Source organism: Amaranthus tricolor, chromosome 12 (genome assembly GCF_026212465.1).
Source record: "Amaranthus tricolor cultivar Red isolate AtriRed21 chromosome 12, ASM2621246v1, whole genome shotgun sequence".
Classification (NCBI taxonomy): domain Eukaryota; kingdom Viridiplantae; phylum Streptophyta; class Magnoliopsida; order Caryophyllales; family Amaranthaceae; genus Amaranthus; species Amaranthus tricolor.
In genome coordinates this window covers 8,268,368-8,288,535 of record NC_080058.1, presented here as the reverse complement: position 1 = coordinate 8,288,535, position 20,168 = coordinate 8,268,368, and the positions used below count along the sequence as shown (strand labels likewise).

Sequence of the window (20,168 nt, the reverse complement as noted above, 5' to 3'; positions counted from 1 at the left end):
TATATATATATGTATATATATATATATATATGTATATATATATATATATATGTATATATATATATATATATGTATATATTTATATATATGTATATATATATATATATATATATATATATATATATATATATATATATATATATATATATATATATATATATATATATATATATATATATATGTATGTATATATATATATTTTTTTCATCGAGATTGGATAAATGATATTTTATATGCAATCCTATCTCTAAAATAAGATGACCATATCATACAGATCATTTAGCCCATATCATACATATCATACAGACCATACCTATCTCTAAACGATATTTTCATTCTTTGTTTTGATCATGATCTACATTAGAACAAAGCAACAAGAACAGAAGGGTTTTGACATTAAATGCGACCAGCAACAAGAACAAAGCAATGCTAATGCAAGACAATGAATCCAGTCATCAAACCTGAGTAAAGGGAGTAATACTAATGAAAATAGGTTTATAAAAGTTTAATCCCAACAGTACGAGATCAGGTATTCGATGAGAAACATGAGAACTTAAATTCCATCCTCTCGTACCCAAAGTTCAAAGTTGGATGAAACTCCAAATCAAGACCAAAGGAATCAGCACAAACTGAAACCTATCCACTAAAGCCAAGCATTTCAAGTAGTGCAAAAATCACACAGCTACATATTCTTATCTTTTTTTTCACGAATCATCAGAAACATCGTCAAACAGTCCCCCACCAGTTCTCATCTTGGAAGTAGAACAACCCTCACAAGTAAATTACAATATTTAATCGGTCGAAATATCATTAACAACAAATAATCAAGGGCATATGTGAATAAACGCTAAAAAACCAACACCAACCTTTTCATTTCTCATGCCCATTTATATTTTTTTCAACAAGAACAGTAAGCAATTACAATGAGATATTTCAATGCTTATTGAAATTAAAAAGAGAAATAATACCTTAATTTGTGAGTTTTGAAGATGAACAAGCAAATGCCTTTGGTTTCAAACAACGGTTTTGAAGAATGCGCACACAGTAGAACAAGAAGCAAACGTTTGCTCTGGGTTTGTGAATGAAAATGAAGATGAACAAAGCAGCAGAAGTAGTTTGATTGCGAGAACAAAGCAGCTACAGTAGCTAACGTATGGGTTTTGAGAGAACAAAGAATGGGTATTCGTTCGTTTGAAAGAACAAAGCAGCAGTAGTTTAATCGTTTTTGAGAGTACGTAAAAGGGTTTTGTGAGGGTTTTTGTGAATATGGCGGGTTTTCTTAAAAAACCAAAGATTATTTGCTGCGGTTAAAAAGAAACCGGAGCAATTTTGTTAATTTTGAAGGATATTTGCTGCGGTTCATGAATAACCGGAGCAATTAACAACAAATAATCAAGGGCATATGTGAATAAACGCTAAAAAACCAACACCAACCTTTTCATTTCTAGATGCCCATTTATATTTTTTTCAACAAGAACAGTAAGCAATTACAATGAGATATTTCAATGCTTATTGAAATTAAAAAGAGAAATAATACCTTAATTTGTGAGTTTTGAAGATGAACAAGCAAATGCCTTTGGTTTCAAACAACGGTTTTGAAGAATGCGCACACAGTAGAACAAGAAGCAAACGTTTGCTCTGGGTTTGTGAATGAAAATGAAGATGAACAAAGCAGCAGAAGTAGTTTGATTGCGAGAACAAAGCAGCAGTACAGTAGCTAACGTATGGGTTTTGAGAGAACAAAGAATGGGTATTCGTTCGTTTGAAAGAACAAAGCAGCAGCAGTAGTTTAATCGTTTTTGAGAGTACGTAAAAGGGTTTTGTGAGGGTTTTTGTGAATATGGCGGGTTTTCTTAAAAAACCAAAGATTATTTGCTGCGGTTAAAAAGAAACCGGAGCAATTTTGTTAATTTTGAAGGCTCTTTGCTGCGGTTCATGAATAACCGGAGCAATTAACAAAATTCCAAAGGGCTATTTGCTGCGGTTCGGCCTTAACCGCAGCAATTAATGAGTTTTGAAGGCTATTTGCTGCGGTTTTGTGGTTAACCGCAGCACTTATAGTTTTTTTTTTTTCTTATTAATTTTCCTCTTTATTGCTGCGAATACAAAAAAACCGCAGCAAATGATGAGCAGCAAATACGTTTTTTTCCACTAGTGAATGAACCATAAATTCATCGAATTCGTAACACAAAACCTGAATCTATGTGGGTTTCCATCCAACAATTTACCCAAAAACGGAGTAATTTCGATGTCATAAGAGGATAAATCAAATGATTCAATGGCACTAATTGGTCTCCAAAAAAGGGGATTAATTCCAACAGTAAAAATCACAGTAAATGGCCAAACAGCTCCTACTAAATCATCATCTAACTTTACTAAAACCTCCCTAAAAGAAACATTTCCAGGAAAACTCAAATTATTAGCCATTAAATAATCATTATCAAGATTTGTATACCAAAATTCATCATTTTCATGAAATGAAACATAAATTTCTAATACAGCTCTATAAACATTCCTAGGGATTACCAATTCCTTCATTTGAAAATCAGTAGAATTTTGAATTTTAAACCATAACCCATCATTTAATGGCAAATTTCTAAAAATGGATAGTATTAAATCTGCTGAATTTCCATATAAATCAACTAAATTCCCCTTTTTTGATCAAAATTCTCAAATGGGTAATAATGAAAAGTGACATTAACATGATAAACACCAGTATAAGTTTTATCAACAATATTTGCCATATAAACTGAAAGATTTAAATTAGATTTCATAAGAAGAGATGAATATTTAGTTACATCCTTACGAACATTCCAGAAGATTCCAGAATCAGTAGGCTCAGCAGTACAACTACGAAGAAGTTCAACCCCTTCAACCCAAATCCCAAATATGCGATCATACTGACGGTCAGTGGTTTTTGTGGGTCCTACCTTTGGAACATCATTGTGTTTCTCCTTCTCCTGGTTCAGCCTTTTTTAAGCTTTTATTTCTGTCTAAGAGGAAAGGGAAAAGGGAAGAAGAAGAAACTAACCATGGTTAGGTTAAATTCAAAATTTAACGGACATTTAACGGAAAAATCATTAATAGTGTCACGATTGTAATTAGCATATACTTAGGGGGTACCATTGAAATTAATTGGGGTACCATTGATATTTTGCTATAGTACAGGGGTACCATTGATAATATCCCTTAATAAAAAAAGAGGGAGAAAATGGACTTGAACCTAGTACCCGAAGGAGTACTAAGCTGCCTACGTATCCCAAAGGAAGCAAATCCCACGTAGTTCTTTGTCATACATTTTATTTGTAGTTGTTGAATGTTGATTGATCGTGGTTCGATTGATCCTATTCGTCTTCGTCATCATCATCTGGTTGGTTAGATGCTTCCGCTGACTCTCCTCTGACGATGATGCATATGTATCCATCATCATCCATAGATCATCATCGCCTTGATCATTATCGTTCTTTAGTCTTTGTGTTCGAAGCTCCGCTTGATTTCAATCTTTCTTGCAAACACATATTTGAATACAATGTAGAGCAAGACGAGATCTCTTTTCGTCTAAAACTCTTTTACCTGCACTAAAAGCAGACTCCGACGCAATCGTAGAAGCAGGAATTGCAACGATATCCTGTGCAATTCTCGATAATATGGGAAATTTTATAGATTTTTCCTTTTACTACTCTAAAATATTATAGCTACCTTGGTCAATTTCAAAGTAATGTTTAAGATAATTATCTAATTCTAAAATATGAAGTGGAGGGTGAAGAAGAAAATGATCTTACAAAACTATCATCTTGGCTTATTATGTTAGCTATTACGGAATTATTATAAGTGGGATGTACTGAGACGCTAGCACGCCTAGACGTATCGCGACTTGGGTTATATACACTAGCATAGTAATCATTAAAGTTCTGCTAAAAGTTTTTTACAAGTTCTAACATAATTATGTACATCATTAGGCGGACGATCTAATGATTGGTAGTAAAATCTAATTACTTTAGTAAGGAGTTCTGTCTTAAAACATGGGTCTAAATTGTCGCAATTCCATAAATAACAGGAAAATCAATAATATATGTCTTCCACTTGTCTATCATATCTGCAAGAATCGGCTTTAAATATGTGTTAGTATCATCATGCGAATGTTTAAGAATATGATAAAAAATAGATATACATTCAATTATTGCTAAGTGGACGTTTGGTTCGTAAACGTATGAAAAAATCTTAGTTGCGTGGTCATACGCTTCTAATATTTTCTGCACACCTATAGCTAGTTTCCATGTGTCATCACTTATATAGCTATCTGTACACTCACTATAAAGTTGTGTTATAACTGGACTGTAACACCCCGATATTTTCTCGATAGTTTTTCCCCAATATATTAAATAATTCACTAGTAATATTATATATATATATATATATATATATATATATATATATGTGTGTGTGTGTGTGTGTGTGTGTATATATATATATATATATATATATATATATATATATATATATATATATATATATATATATATATATATATATAAAATTTATTATTGGGCTTGGTCATGAGATTTGCAATCCTTTTGAGCAATTGGAATTATTTAGGCCCAAACTTTTCCTTAACCCATCTTTTATTTTCAAAAAAAAAAGAAAAAGAAAATAGGGAGGAAGGTGGTTGGTCCTATGGGACTCTTGGTGGAGCTTGTAATTCCCTTAGGCATTAATCCCATATAATTAACCCTTCTTAATTGCTTAATCATTTTCATTTTGACATTCTTTCATTTCTAAAGTTTCCAAGGAAAAAAAAAACATATCCTTTCAAAATTCCTCCTAATCCACATTCCTATCTCCATTACACTTCATCATTTGGTATTTTTTTTACAATTGTAAGTGTAATTCTTAATCTATGCTGATTCTTAAGTTTTAATTTAAAATACTATGATTATTATATGTTTTATCTTATAATTCATGTGTAATTTATGAATTCTAAATTTCATGTATGATTTTGGGATGTATTTTTCTATTTAAATTGATAAAGAACGTTTCTTTTTAGAGTTTTTAGATATGAATATATGTGAAGAATAGCATTGGTTTGTGTGATTGGTGATTTTGAAATTTATATATAAATATGAATGTTCATATAAAAAAAATGTGCGTGTTTTTTTTATATTTGGTGGAAAAGTAATTTATTTTATTGGCTAATATGAGAAATTTATAATTTTGCTAGGAAAAAAAAATATATACAAATATGTATAAAGAAATTATTGTTGAACAATGAATTTAATCTCAAAGATGGTTCATAAGAATTATATAAATTTGGTAATTGATATTTAATAGGCAATGTACCATTTGGAATTCATTTATTGGTGAATTTTGGTGAATTCCGTAGGGTTAGGAAAATGGTAAAAAAATTTGTTTTTGGAATACTTTTTGGCTTGAAAATAGGTTAAAAATACTTAGAGTACATTATGAATTATGAAAACTGGTACCCGGGGGTTTTGACGCCTTCCGGACGCAACGGTGAAGTCGGAATTTGAGTTTGACAGTGTTAACATACTGTTCTGGACAGAATACTAAATCTGAATTCTATTTGATGTTATGTTGTGATGAAGTATGTTGTGTGATCATGAATTGTTTGCAAGTGTGGCTTGATGTTAGACGTGTGTGTGTGTGTGTGTGCGCGTCTTGATTGTGGTTTGAGAAAGTGTGAATATATGCTTATTCCTGTATGTACGATTGAATCGTGTAGGAAGTCGATTCGTGACGGGAAGTTGATAGGTTCATTTAAGATTTGCTTTTGCTTTCTTAAGGTACGTACACGCAATAAAACTTTGTACATCGTGGATTGGTTATTGTAAAGGAATAATAATAATAATATATTCAATAAAGCGTGAAGGTGACGTTATGTTTTCTTAATCAAGAGATATGATTTCAATAACTTGATGAGTGGAGGTAGTATGACCTCACTGACTTTAAAGTAGACGTAGTATGACGTCAATTGGTGAAAAGATTTTACTCGCGGTTTATGGGGGCATTATGAGCCACCGCGGGGGTATGCATACTTAACCATAGGCACCGAAATAAGGCTTGTTGCCTATGGTAGAGACTTGCTTAGGGGTTAGCTCCCCCTAATGTATTGTCTCACTCTTGAAGTTTGGGGTTTGGTCCGGCAGTATGGCTAGGAAAGTACAGCAGTATGGTTGACTGAATCAATGAATCATTTGAAATTTATTTAAAATTAATTATTGAACTGTAGTCGAGATATGGTAGGTTGCCATTGTGCTTTATGTTATAATGTTAATCTTATAAGAGATGTTTTGCTGACGTGTACCTTTGATCTTAACGATCCTGCGATGATGCAGGCTGGAAAGTGAGGATTACACCTGAAGAATAAAGTAGATAGAGTACAGAAGGATTTTAGTTTTGAACTTTATTAGCTTTTTAGGAATGGATTTGTTTAAGAGGCGACTTCGCTCTCGAGATGTACTCCTTGGACTTTTGATTTCATATCTTTCATCCGCTGCTAAGACTATGTTATCACTAAATAATCTACAATAACTCTAGTAGAACTCGATCCGCAAGTTTTAACTTTAAAAATTTCGTTTTCTCGTCCCTTTATGACATCTTGGTTTAACTCGGGTCCTGCTTAGTTTTCTTTTAAAATATAAAAATCTCTTTTTACGATCTGAGTTTTTCCAGGATGTTACATGGACGATAAGCAATCGATTTTTTTAATAAATCGTGGGTTGAGCCCTAACGTGTAGGAGTATCTAATTACCATAAAATTTTTTTAGTTGATATTGGTCACATGATTTCTTATATCTTGTCTTTACCTGTCCAACTCTAAGCCACTTCACTATGTTTTTAATGGGATCTAATAAATCATTTAATTGTTTAATACTTGCTTGGCAAGATAAGTTTACTATATGAGCACAACAACGTACGTGTAATAATCTACCCCCAAGGATAATACAAAAGGCAGGTTTGTTATACAAAAGTTCGATGCATTTAATGTTGGCGGTTGCATTATCGGTAGAACAACAAAATATCTTATCTAACAAGTTCTATTCTTTACATAACTCTATTAATCTGTATTTTATGTTTTCACCCGTATGTCTTTCGAGCATTACCTCAAAAGCAATTATTCCTTTTTGAATAATTCAATTTTGATCTATCCAATGTGCTGTTACACACATATAAGCTTCTAAATGTGGGAGAGCAGACCAAATATCAGTTGTTATGCTAACCCCACTATTAAAAGATTTAAACATTTCTACTAATTCATAGCGCATTGATCCATATAATTTAATTATACGTCATTTAAGAGTGTTCCTAAGGATTGCTCTATATTGTAGTTGCAATGTTTTTCTAGTGTAATGCTCGTATGCCCTACTTTCACCATGGTTAAATGGCAATTCATCACAAATTACATATTTAAAAAATTCATCAATTATGTCATTACGATTATATTTAAAAGGCGTACCTCTGCTGGGAATGTCCCATTGTCGGCTTCCACTTGTGGTCCCGCTGCCACTTGCTGCATGAGTTTCTTTTGTGATTTTATGATTCTTTGTCAAATGTTTGTTAAAAGATCCTGTACCCCCACCTAACACGTATTCTCAAAACACAATAAATGAATTTTTAATACATTCTTGATTTAAAAAATATGAATATCATGTATGTATAAAAGCTTAAAAAGTATTCACCTCGGGTGAAATTGTATGAAACTAAGGGATTTGCTCCTTGACTTTCACAAATTTGACAAGTGCTTAAGAAAACATTTGTATTATTGGTTGGTTCTTTTGTAAAATACGACCACACATGTGAAACAACACTACCACTAGGAGGTGGCATTGCCGGATAAGGTTGTCAAACTGGTTCATCTTCATCTAAATTTAAATATAAAGACATACTCAAATACCACAATATATAAATAAATAATAATTGAAAATTTAATCAATTTGAAGAATAAAATTATAAACTAACCGATAGTTTGGAAATTGAATCGTTTACCACGAGCTTGTCTTTGTTGTTGTTATTGTAGTTGTTCTTCATGTGATCTTGTTGATGACTGTGGAGATCTATGTATCCAAATAGGGGTTGTCGGTTCCTCTTCTTCTTCTTCTTCTTCTTCTTCTTCATCAATTTGTATTTCTCTTTCCACTTCTTCTGCATAATCGTGTAATTCTTGGTCGTACCCTTCTAGATAATTTGGTTCATAATTATAATTACTAATCAAAGGTGTTGTTGATACTGACGGAGTTGAAGTGGCCTTTCTTTTGGAGCTACAACCTCCCAATGATTTTGCCACTTTAGTAACTTTTTAGAGGCTTTTTTCAAAAAAGAAGACATGATAATATTGACATAATAATTTCCATTAAGAAATAAATAATTAATTAATAGACTAATTATGTAATTAACTAAATTAAGAAACAATTAAAAGGCTAATTATGTAATTAAGAGAATAATTACGTAATTAAGTAGAGAGAGTAGGAGAAGAGATGAATTGTGAATGAAAATGATTGAAAGTGATGTGTATTTATAGTAAATATCACAACGGCTACTTTTTGGACGGTTCCAAAGAACCACTGGGCCGGTTCACCTGGCCGGTTCCGGTGGGTTGGTTCACCCGGACCGGTTCCGGTTACAAGGAACCATTGGGTTCGGGTGAACCGGCCCGCGGTTCTTAGGTCCTGTTCAAGCAATTTTTTCAGGCAGTTTCACATTTCCGGCAATTTTTATTCCGGTGGTTTCATGGTTCCGGGACGGTTTCGAACGGTTCGGGACCGGTTCGGTCCCGGGTCTCCCACTCCGTGGCCATCACTATGTACAACCATACATGTCATCAATGAATTAACATAAAGAACTCTTAGTTGAGAAAGTGCTAAACTATTTTCAAATCATGAAACAATAACAAATCTTTACATGACAATAAAAGATCCATCCCATTACATATAATCATCTATATTCTAATTAGTCAAACCTGCTGAGAATTTAACACCAGTTGCTGGCAACCATGACATGCCATCAATAAATTGTCCAACAGTAAAGAAAACAGCCTCATTTACATCTTTTAAGATATGAAACCCGGGCCACTTAACCCGGGTCACTAAAGATGCCCCAGGCCCATAATTCCTATACTCTCCATAATACAAAGTATTCAGTCCATAGTTTCCAGACCACTCCAACCAACCCCTAGGTTGAATTGTAGCACTCATAAAACAATTCATATACACCACTCTAGAAAAGGGCTTCCAAGGCCGGCCCAAATAAGCGGGCTCATTTGCATAAATATTACTGCTTTGGATTGAAAAGCCCGTACTTTGATGTGGGCTTTTTCGACCTTGGGCTGTGATGGTTACTTTTTGGAGTGGAAGTGGGGTCCGAGAATAGATATTACAATTTTGTAGCACGGCAGCTCCATTACCAAATATGAAATCGATGGTGCCATATATGTTGCAATCTCTATAGAACTGACGTAAGGAGTGAGCGTATAGTGTGTCTTGGTATCCTTCCATACTACACCTGTAAAATGCTGATTGGTCGGAATCGACTCGAAGGGCTACTGCTTGGTGGTTTTTTGGGCCTGCTGTGTTTCTAAATGTTATGTCTTTTGCTATGAACCCTTTTCCTGAGACAGCTGCATAATAACATAGATAATGTTACTAAGAAGATTAGTAAATTATCTACACTAGATTCAGTTATACAAAATATACTGAAAAAAAAAAAAAAACTTTTGACTTTTTTTAAGTATATTAAGGTTGGAGTAGAATTATTAGTATTAAAAAAATGATTTGCAAATTAAGCTCTAAAGTTTAGCACTTTTGCGAATTATAGTCTTAATGTTTATATTTTGCGAATTTCAGCTACAAAAGTATCAAAGTTTACAAGTTCAGGCCAAAAACACAGAACTCCGACCTAAAATTCCGACCACCAAAATGGTCAGAATTTGTTTTTTGGTTTGACCTGCAAACTTTGATACTTTGGTGGTTGTAATTCGCAAAAAATAAACATTGAAATTGGATTCGCAAAAGTGCTAAACTTTAAGGCTGGAATTCGCAAATTAGTCTTATTAAAATTGCAAAATCTAAGTCAGACCAATCGATTGGAATTGGTGTTAGCCAACATTGTTAGATTCGGTTAAAATACGATCCTACATTAATTATAACGATCATTTTTGTTGAATATATGAGTTCAGTTGATAACTAAAAAAGTGAAAAATAATTCTATTAACATTCAAGCGGATAACTATAACAAATAAACATAATAGCACATATTTATTAAACTTTATTATTTTTAAGGTTTTATTGACATTTACTTGTAAATAATTCTTCACTTGTGTCAAAATATAAATTATAAATAAAAATAATTCTCAGCTTGTGTTAAACTATAAATCTTTTTGCAGTCATTATCTATTTCAAACAGTTAAAATGTAAGTTGGATTTATCCAGGAACATCCAAATAATTCAATAAAGATTATATTTATTGATTTCAGAAAATAGAAATTGAAAATAAAAAAAAAATATTTATAATACAAAGAAATACTAACCAAAAGTAGCACTTCTGAAGGTTGTCCATCCTTGCATAAAATTTCTATTACTAGAAATGATAGTAGCTCCAATTCCATCACCAATGAGCATAATATTAGTCTTCTTTTTCTTCATATCAACATTTTCATTATAAATTCCCTTCTTTACATAAATAATATACCTTTTATTGCTATGATTTGGAGCATCATCAATTGCTTCATTAATTGTTCTATATTTCCCACTTCCATCTAATGCAACAATAGCATCTACTTGTATTCCCTTACTTGTACTTGAAGAAACCACATGTTCTCTATCACCCTCACTCATCCACTTTGGAAAATAATCTTGATCAATTATTTTTTTCCTATTATTATTATTATTATTATTATTGTTGTTGTTAAAGTAATTATGTCTAGGAGGTGTAAATGGCAAGGCATGTAATTGTGTATACAAAGTTAAAACATTACTTATAAGTTGTGTGACTTGTGTTAAACTACCCTTGATGTAGTTCTTAACATGTTGGTTTGTACCCTCAAACCCTTCTAAGCATGTATCTTGGTTACTAATAGCGGCACTTAACCATGCTTGAAGGTCTCCTCGAGAATCATGAATAGATCCATGACCTCGAAGCACTCTCATTTCAGAAAGAGACCAAGTAAGTTCCGTGACAGAGAAGTCAAGGAGCTCTTTACAATCCTCCACTGCTATCTGTTCACGTATAGTGGAGGAAGAAAGAGAACTAAAATCAAAAATCTTTTTTATAGCTTGTTGAACTTGATCAACAGAGGCTTCCAAGGCAGCCCTCAGAATAGTAGTAACATTCCTAGGGCCGTTTGGAAGCCTAGATTCAACATCAGAAAAACATGACATTTCATCTTCAATGTTGGCACATGCTTGAGATATCATATTTTCCAAAATTTTTTGTGGGAGTTGGTTATAATTAGTTTTTTGATTGTATAGGGCATCGTTAAGAGAAGGCAAAAGCAAGAGTAAAATGAAATATGTTAATATCTTAGACATTTTTGTTAAGGACAAGGTGAACCTTGGCAAGCTTATTGCATTGTGACCAAAATTATGGTACAATTATAGGCAAAAAGTGTTGGAAATTTAATTATGGTACGTGGGTGAAGTAAAAATATGGAGGAATGTTTGCCAACTAAGGAAAGTGATCCTAATAAGTGGGGTCATGATCATTGTAAAAAGTTATGCTTTTACCCATATCAAAGTTTAGTTTATTCGTTATATGCTTATATTAGCAAGGTAAAACTTTAAAGGTAGTCAATTTTATACTTTGCTTGATGCCTTGATGAGAATGGTTGCCTATATATTATTGGCTTCGTGCTCCTAGTAACTTTCAATATCATTCGTGTAGAACTTTCATTTCAATTTATTTTCTTTAATTAATTGTTTGACCGATATTATACTTCTTAATGAAATCGTCCCATTAATTGAAAATCGAATGTTTTCAATTTCAATGAATTTGTTATATTTACTATATCTAGCTTTCATGTTAAAAACGCAATTGTCGTAAATCTAATGTGATGAAGGAGTATTCCACATAAGGATTCAAAGAACTTTAAATTTCCTTTCCCAAACATATAAAGGAAGTTGATCATTGAAAAAAAAAATCGATCAAATATTCATGATCATATTGTTTTGTCGACCAGATATTGCGACCAAACGCAATTGTTCGCCATTAATTACGACTAAATCAAAATTAAAAATGGTTGGTCGGTTATAAGAATGTTGTGACATGTAAGTCAAACGAAAATAAAAAGAGGATAACCTAAAATTACTTAATTTTAAACCCTAATCCCATCTAATTTTACAACCTCTCAACCAAAGAAAATGAAGTAATTCAGGGGAAAGGGAGGATTTAAGAGATCCAAGTAACTTAAGTTTTTTAAGTTGAATGCAACATGCTCTTAGGGCTACCTCAAACCCTCTAGCTGATACATTATTAAGGTGAACTAACTTTGCATCTTGAAGACATGTTAGGTTACTTAGCATCATCCATAGGCCTGCATCTGAGATTCCACAATTGCAAAGGTTTATCTGATAACAACATTCGAACAATTATAACATTAGAGGATATCAAATAATTCAATTATATTATGTGAAACATTCAAATCAATACTTATGCCGTTGACTTTTGTTCTTCTTATTACTTTTATATGATTTTCAAAGCAAATTTATAGGTTCCATAAAATCATAAGAGAGTGAAGGTTTGGAGAAATAGCCTAAGACCCTAACAGGTGAAGGAAGGTTTAGAGAAATAGCCTAAGACCCTAACAGGTGAAGGAGGCAAATTATGAAGACATAACCTAGACGGCAAATCGTCTCATCAGACCCATACATCAAGAGCTAAACTCGCCGTCCAAGGAAAAATAGAATAAACAAGCAAAACATTAACATAAGCTACGAGACCCTGTTACATAAGCTACGAGACCCTGTTACATAAGCAATGACTCGTCGTCAATCTAATGAAGTCGACATTTTGAGGCAGAATATAAGCGACGATTCGCCGCTGTCTGAGCTGCGACTTGCCGCCCTTCTCTGAAAACCTCTATTTGGGTTTGCGAGCAAGCAACGAGTCACCGCTATTCTTATCGGCGGCTTTACGCGTCTTTTACCACGATTTAGTTAGTTTTTTATTTTCCTTTTTTATTTTTATTATTTTTTATTTTAGATTTTTGGGTTATTGGAATGATTATTTTCCATGTAACTTTCTTATATAAGAAGGGGAATTTTAGGCTTAGGAAAGAATAGTAGTTTTTCAAATTTAGAGGTTTTTAGCGACACTTTATTTTCTCGGTTTCTTAGTGAATTTTTTTTATTTTCAATCAGTTTTCCTTCACACGTTGTAGTTGATTTCTTCAGTTCAGTTAAGTTTATATTGTCGGTGATTCAAGTAAGTTTTCGTTATTGCTTTTATAATATATTCATGTTATTTAGATTAATAATTTATTAAATTTCTATATGCATACTAACAATTATGCCTAGGCTTTCATGTTATTAGATATTTTGAAATTGAGCTTTCATTTCTTCATGTTTCGTTCTATATTTTGTTATTTATATTAAATTGTAGACAAAATTAGTTTATGTTATTTATTCCTACTATTATTATTCAAATCTAGAAGCATGTTTAGGGTTTCATGTCTATTAGAATGATTAGTGAGTAGCTTAGGAAACTCTAATTAAATCTATATCTAGTGAACCTAGAAGTGAACATCTTTTATAACCTACTCAATATAACGAAAATTTGAGGTTAAGAGTAATTTAGGTTTAGGGACTATTTAGGTTAAATTCTATTAATTCGGCCAGTATAATAAAAATTTAAGGTTAACAAAGATCACATTTAGTTAAATTGATGAGAAATAGTCAATATCCGTTATGCAAATTATGTGATTATTAATGCCCTAGACGCTTTTAATAATTGTTAGAACCATAATTTCTACTTTAGTTTATTTTAATAGCAATCTGGCTAATTTTATCATATTGATAGTTTTTTTAAAACATTAACCGTTCAAATATTTCCGTTCTATATTATGTGATAATGTGAATAAGTAAATCAAATTGAACAAGTTTTATTGAGTTCGACCCGTTAACATACACCGCGCACTTGCTATAAATAAAATTTTCTATAATCAACGAATGAAACAAGGGACATTATTATTATTATAGAACATAAGACATGATACTTTAAATACCTCACGCATGTTCTTTGAGTTGTTAGCAAGCGCCCAAAATCCAGAATCTAGAATGTTCTGACAGTGCTTTAGATCTAACACTGATAGCTTCGTGCATCCAACCGCAACAGCTTGTAATCCAAAAGCAGTTACACTAAGTAGCCCTCGCATTTCTAGAACGTACAATTCTTCCAATTTTCCGATGTGTTGTACTCCCTTGTCAGTCAAACTAGTACAATATGACACATTAAGCTTCTTTAACTTTTTGCACCCATTTGATATTGTCTCCATTCCTTCATCTCCTATATTAGCACAACTGCATCTAATAGTTTTAGAAAATTTCTCAATTGAGACGATTTTATTGTAAAACAATTTCTATTAGATTTGTTCAATCTATACTTACTGTATTCAAGTGATCACTTATAATCTTAAAGTGATCAATTAAAAAATTGAGCTTACTATATGAGTTCGTATTACAGTGAGACGATCTCATACAAGAATTGCTGGTAGTTTTAAAATACCTGGTGTTATTAGCTAGACTAGGTAGGGATGATTTGAACTTTTCACCGATTTGTTTGAATTTGGATTTAGGAATTTCTAAACCGAAATTTTTTGATTTGGATTACGTTTAACCTTATCAAAGACCGAAAATTAAAACTTCGAACCGAACTAAAATAGAAACTCACTCTCACGTTAATAGCTAGGCGACATTAAAAAAACTTAAAAGCACTCTTACAAAAAAAAAAAAAAAGCCTTTAATCAACAATTTAAAATTTATTTTTTCATAACTACTTTTGCTACTATGACTTGTAATTTTTTAATTCATTATTTTGTTTTTCATATTTGATTTGCAATTGAGATTTTTTTTTAAAGAGCAAATTTTGTTTGGATATATTGAACTTAAAAAGTTTAGAGCGAATTAATTTGGTTTGGTTTGGTTTGCATTGTGACGAAAATTTAGTTTGAAAAAAAATCAAAAAGCGAATTAAATTTAGTTTTATTTGATTTTGCGTAAAAATCAAGTCTAGCTGGGGTTCAAACAGTAGTGACAGATCCAAAATTTTAACTATAGAATATAAAATATTATGAATCAACAAATTGCACGTCCTTGAAACTAATGTATATATATATGGACAAAAGTGAGAAGGGATTATACCGGTACAAATCAAGTTCAGATATCTTCTTACAATTAGAAGCAATATTGAACAATCCCTTGTCAGATATGTTGTCGCAAAGCCCTAGCTTTAGCAACCTTAGTTCTGAACACCTAGACAAGTAACCAAGTGCTGCAAAGGCAATACACACTAATGTTATAAACTTTGTGAAGCCATTTTGGTCTAAAATTTGTTATATAACGGAAAATAATTTTGAAGTGGACAAATTTTTATAAATTGTCCGTTATAGAAATGTACTCCCTCTGTTTTATTAAATTTGCATTATTTTTCATTTTGATCCGTTCTATTTAATTTGCATCAATTTTATTTTTGGACAATGGTCTGTCATTTTCTTTTAATCTCACCAATACATTTTAACTCTCTTTTAATTTCATTTACACAATTCATTCTCTCTTTTCATTTATTATCACTTTTTTAAAACTTACCCCACTTGCTCTTTGATGCAATTCAAAGAGGACAGATGAGTAGACAATAATAAGGAAACGAAAGAAATAAATAATTTGAGCAGTTTCGAACATCTGAATATAGGCAAACAAAAATTAATACCAGTGTCGTTAATGCCAGAGCAATCAGTGAGATCTAGTTCCTGAAGACCGACGCAGGAAGAGCCGAGAAGATGGAGATTTCTTTGAGTTATAGAATTACATGACTCCAAGTTCAGGCATTGTAGTTTCTTGCATGAAGTTGCTATTGCTTCAATAGCATCATCCGTAACAGCAGGACAACATGAAAGATTAAGGGTTTTTAAGTTGCCACAACCGGTTAGTAGGCGAGTGATATAAATGTCTTTTAATCCAATGCATTTACTAAGCCCGATTTCAGTAAGAGATGTGCAGTTTTTGGTGATGGTTTCGATTGTGGCTTGAGATACTCGAGTTCCATCTGCTTTGAACACTTTTAGTGATTTTAATCTCTTCAATGCACTAAGGACATCGGAAGTGAGATCCTGCGAAATTGTATTCAAAAGAGTTTCATTAGAGGATTATGTCAAGGAATCAACTCAACCAAAAGCTTAAGCTTACGATTAAGGCTCCACGTTTAAATACTCTAACATGCGCCTCACACAAGAGTCTTTGGGACTAAGTGTAGATACAACACAGGCGCTGCTCATACCTGGCGCTGAATTTTTCATTTTAAATGAGAGGTGATTGAGATTCGAACCCGTGATCTCTTGTCATGCCAGTTTCTGACACCGTGATAAGAGGTCAAGGGTTCGAATCTCAATTACCCTCATTTAAAGTAGAATATTCAACACCATGTATGATGAGGGTTTGTGTAGCATTCATACTTCTAGCTAGCCTAAAGAGCTTTCATGTAACGGGACGTGTTAGGATATATAACATATTTTAGGACTTCAACCATCAGCTTTATCTCTTGGTTAAGTTTGTTCCTTGATAATTTATAGTTAGAAGGGAAGGAAGAGTAACAAAGGATGTAGATTAGAAAGGTATCCCACAGTTTGTGTAGTGTACTTACGACCTTACAATGGCTTGCATTCAACTCTTGTAGTCGGTGATGTCCTTTAATTACTGAGCACAAGCCAGCTGAAGTAATGCCATCGCACCGTGACATATCTACTACCTAGAGAGACCATTGTAATGTAATTTGTCAGTTAATTCGCTTTTTGAATTTATAATTTACTCAAAATAACCATGAAATAGCCCAAAATCGACTATAATTCGCTTTTTCATTTGCGATTCGCAAGAGATTAGTAAATCTTGTGAAAGTAAGAGAAACCACAGCATCAAAAGCCTTGTTTTGATTTAAAGAATATAATTCTTTTAGTTGAAACACAATTAGTTCGAACTAGGATGTCATGACACTCTAAAGGTAAAAGTCTTCTATAGATTTGGTCTACGCTATTTTAGTGTTGACCAACCTAATAATAATAAGTATTTTTCAATAATTATGTACTTAATTATACTTTTTATGTAAAAATAAAATCGTTGGTTCATACAAAAATAATATGATCAATCAAGTGCATACAAGAAGTTCTTAACCTAGGTGTTTGATTAAAAATCTAAATATCTTCTTACCGGGATCACACCATAATTGTGGCAATCTTTGTTGATAAATTAAGTGAAACTTCAGTTGTACTTAATTTGTTTAAATATACTTTGATTTTTACGCAATTTAATATATTATTTTAATTATTTATATATTGATGGGATATTTTATATGGAGATAAATACGTTTAATCTCTATTAAGTTATGGTAAAAGTCATAAATGCCCCTAATAAATCCCAAATATAAAGTCTAACTTAACTGAAATGAAACTTAACGGAAATGTTATTGTAGCTAATTTTCTAAGAGTTGAGTATTATTTTGTGGAAAAAATTTAAGGCATTTATATAGCGAGTATTTTAGAACGAGAGAAGTAAAAAAAAGTATCAGATGCTAATAAATAAGCCTGATACAATGCAATATGCGGAACAGAAATAAGACTAACCTTGAGAGAAGGACATCCTTTAGCGATTGAATATAAGCCTGTATCATCCACCAAACCACATCCCACCATAACCAATGTCTCCAATTCATTTAACGCCGCTATTGAATGCAAGGACTCACTTGTTACCTGCTTAAACAACATTCCATTTACATCATTTAAAATCAATTCTCAATCTAATACTTATTTTTCCATTTGGTAGACATATAAACTAAATTTCAATGGGATTTTTTATTTCCTTGGAGCTTAATTTCTTGGTCAAATTCTTAAAAGTTGATTTTTTTTTTTTTTTTTAATTTGGTTGAAGATAGAAAGTTACAATATACACAAAAATTTAGATTTACTTATCCTTCTCTTTGAATTTATAAAGAATTTTTTTTATGTTTGGTCAAATTATGTCAACCAATCAACTACTTAATAAACAACCAAACAACCTTTAATTTGATTCTCAATCCATACTTATCAATCTACTAATTAAATTTCTATTTCTATAATTGTATATAAATTTTAAAAAATTAACATTAGAACAAATTAAACAAATCTCATTTGACTATAAGTCTTAAAATAAAAATAAGATTAATTGATCAACATTGTGATAGGAAAGAATATCATTTTGCAAAATATTCTATCCAATTTAGATCAATTGTTCCATTTAATTTTCTGACACCATGAGATAATCAAATTTTTATAATTTTTAATTATATACAATTTAAATATTTAGAATTGAATTAATATATTGAATAATGCGTCAAAATTAAATGGGACAATTAATGTGAATTGGAGAGAACATATTGAAAACACATTTAAAAAAAAAAAAAAAAAAAAAAAAAAAAAAAAAAAAAAAAAACCTTGAGGGAAGAAATGTCGAGAAATTTGAGGTGCAAGCACTTGTTAGCAAGAAGACGAATACCGAGATCAGTAATCTCCAAGCACCATTTCAAGCTAACCTTCTCCAATTTTACGCACCCAACAGCAATGTGCGCCAACCCCACATCGCCAACACTCAAACACTTATCCAATGTCACCTCCTTCAATCTCACCGCACATGATATCCCTAGCGCTTCTCTGTCCCCAAATCTATTGCACCAGTACGACACGTCCAGCCTCTCCAGCTTCTCGCACGCCCGTGCGAGTCTCTCGAGTCCCGCACATGTCAACCCGGACGCACGGCTGAGGGAAAGTGTTTTCACTTGGGTGCCCAGAAGTGGGGATAGGGCGGAAGCGAGGGAGTCATCCACACACGGGCACAGAGAGAGGTCAAGCGTGTGAAGAAGAGTGAGTTTAGGAAGGATAGAAGGAATGATGGATGGGTGAAGTGGGCGGAGGTGGGTTTGACTCAGTGAGTCAACTCGATAAAAGGTGCGGCAAACGAGTCGGAACGATTTCCGATCGGTGGGGTCCAGTAAGTGGGATTGGATTCGAGCTAGGAGGTCGTCGGTTAGTAGAGAGAGGAGTAAAGAAGAGCATTGTTGATGAAGGTATGAGTTGATCATTATTTGATTAATTATGCTAGGATTATAATATTGTTAATTAATTGTGAATTAATTTGATGGGAATTAAAATGGAAGAGTAGAGATAGTTTTTTTTTTTTTTTGGGGGGGGGGGGGGGGGGGGGGGGGGGAGTTCTTAATATGAAGAGAAGGTTGAAGAAATGAAAATAAGAAGCTAATTAATCATCCTATAAGCTAGTTGGAAGAAAAAAAAGAGATTAGTTGGAAGGTTGTATGACGTGGAACATGGTCATATTGGGTTTATAATTAATTAATTATGTACTTCTATGATGATGGTTTTGTTTAGTAGATTGTCAAAGTACATCAACACGCTTTTGCTTCATTTTGAAGATGATTAATTATACTCCCTCCAATTTTTTTTAGTTCCCCTATTTCTTTATTTAAGCAATTTATTTTTATTATTCCATTTCTATTTTAAGATCTATATTTATAAGTAGTTTTTTCATTTTCTTAATATAAAAAATACTTAATATTTTACATGGGTCTAGTATTTTAGGTAGTTCCCTCCAATTCTTTATATTAAAAACATGCAATATTGCACATGAGTCTACTATTTAGTTGGTCCCCTTATTCTTAATATTTGTGCCCAAACTAAATGAGACAACTAAATTAAATTGGAGACTGTATGATTCTTTTGTCATTTTTATTTAGCATTATTTTTTTTTTTAAATTAATATTGAAAAAGGAGAATCAGATTAGAGGATAAGATAAATAATAATTGGATTTCAAAATGAATTGCTAAGATTTAAAGAGAAAATGAGTATGCAAACAATGAGGGAGAAAACTGTTGAAATGATTATTATTACACATACATGAGATGCTTCACC

At 32.3% G+C, this 20,168-nt stretch overlaps 3 protein-coding genes across 6 annotated transcripts; all 3 read right to left on the bottom strand.

The window, feature by feature from the left end:
- Positions 1-525: 525 nt before the first annotated feature.
- On the bottom strand, positions 526-7,494 carry LOC130828519 (peptide-N4-(N-acetyl-beta-glucosaminyl)asparagine amidase A-like). The gene is made up of 6 exons (XM_057694486.1): positions 7,475-7,494; positions 6,323-6,374; positions 2,714-2,960; positions 2,195-2,618; positions 1,435-1,444; positions 526-636 (listed from the first exon to the last, which is right to left on the bottom strand). The coding sequence occupies exons 1-6, from the start codon at positions 7,492-7,494 to the stop codon at positions 526-528; spliced, it is 864 nt and encodes a 287-aa protein (XP_057550469.1).
- A 1,370-nt stretch (positions 7,495-8,864) lies between these two features.
- On the bottom strand, positions 8,865-11,595 carry LOC130828773 (putative pectinesterase/pectinesterase inhibitor 22). Its single transcript, XM_057694762.1, has 2 exons — positions 10,541-11,595; positions 8,865-9,631 (listed from the first exon to the last, which is right to left on the bottom strand). Exons 1-2 carry the CDS (start codon positions 11,538-11,540, stop codon positions 8,961-8,963), a joined length of 1,671 nt encoding a protein of 556 aa, XP_057550745.1. The 5' UTR covers positions 11,541-11,595; the 3' UTR covers positions 8,865-8,960.
- Positions 11,596-12,114: 519 nt separating this feature from the next.
- Positions 12,115-19,417, bottom strand: LOC130828772 (F-box/LRR-repeat protein 3). Of its 4 annotated transcripts, none has more exons than XM_057694757.1 (7): positions 18,679-19,417; positions 17,834-17,959; positions 16,861-16,965; positions 15,931-16,330; positions 15,366-15,495; positions 14,231-14,531; positions 12,115-12,575 (listed from the first exon to the last, which is right to left on the bottom strand). In XM_057694757.1, exons 1-7 carry the CDS (start codon positions 19,321-19,323, stop codon positions 12,330-12,332), a joined length of 1,953 nt encoding a protein of 650 aa, XP_057550740.1. In that variant the 5' UTR covers positions 19,324-19,417; the 3' UTR covers positions 12,115-12,329. The 4 variants fall into 4 exon arrangements, with proteins under 4 accessions (XP_057550740.1, XP_057550742.1, XP_057550741.1 ...); XM_057694759.1 differs by having other exon boundaries at positions 14,231-14,525; XM_057694758.1 differs by having other exon boundaries at positions 16,864-16,965.
- Between the last annotated feature and the right edge of the window lie 751 nt (positions 19,418-20,168).

Excerpts from the sequence above, each read along its gene's own strand:
- LOC130828519 (XM_057694486.1), bottom strand. The coding sequence starts at position 7,494 with ATGGGACATTCCCAGCAGAG. Across the intron at positions 6,375-7,474 it reads ATGGGACATTCCCAGCAGAG|GTGTAATCCTCACTTTCCAG; the intron begins GTACGCCTTTTA and ends TTTATTCTTCAG. Across the intron at positions 2,961-6,322 it reads CAGGATCGTTAAGATCAAAG|GAGAAGGAGAAACACAATGA; the intron begins GTACACGTCAGC and ends AGGCTGAACCAG.
- LOC130828773 (XM_057694762.1), bottom strand. The coding sequence starts at position 11,540 with ATGTCTAAGATATTAACATATTTCATTTTACTCTTGCTTTTGCCTTCT. Across the intron at positions 9,632-10,540 it reads CTTCAGAAGTGCTACTTTTG|CTGTCTCAGGAAAAGGGTTC; the intron begins GTTAGTATTTCT and ends GTTATTATGCAG.
- LOC130828772 (XM_057694757.1), bottom strand. The coding sequence starts at position 19,323 with ATGATCAACTCATACCTTCATCAACAATGCTCTTCTTTACTCCTCTCT. Across the intron at positions 17,960-18,678 it reads TCGACATTTCTTCCCTCAAG|GTAACAAGTGAGTCCTTGCA; the intron begins GTTTTTTTTTTT and ends TTGTTTAAGCAG. Across the intron at positions 15,496-15,930 it reads CTCTGGCATTAACGACACTG|CACTTGGTTACTTGTCTAGG; the intron begins GTATTAATTTTT and ends TTGCCTTTGCAG.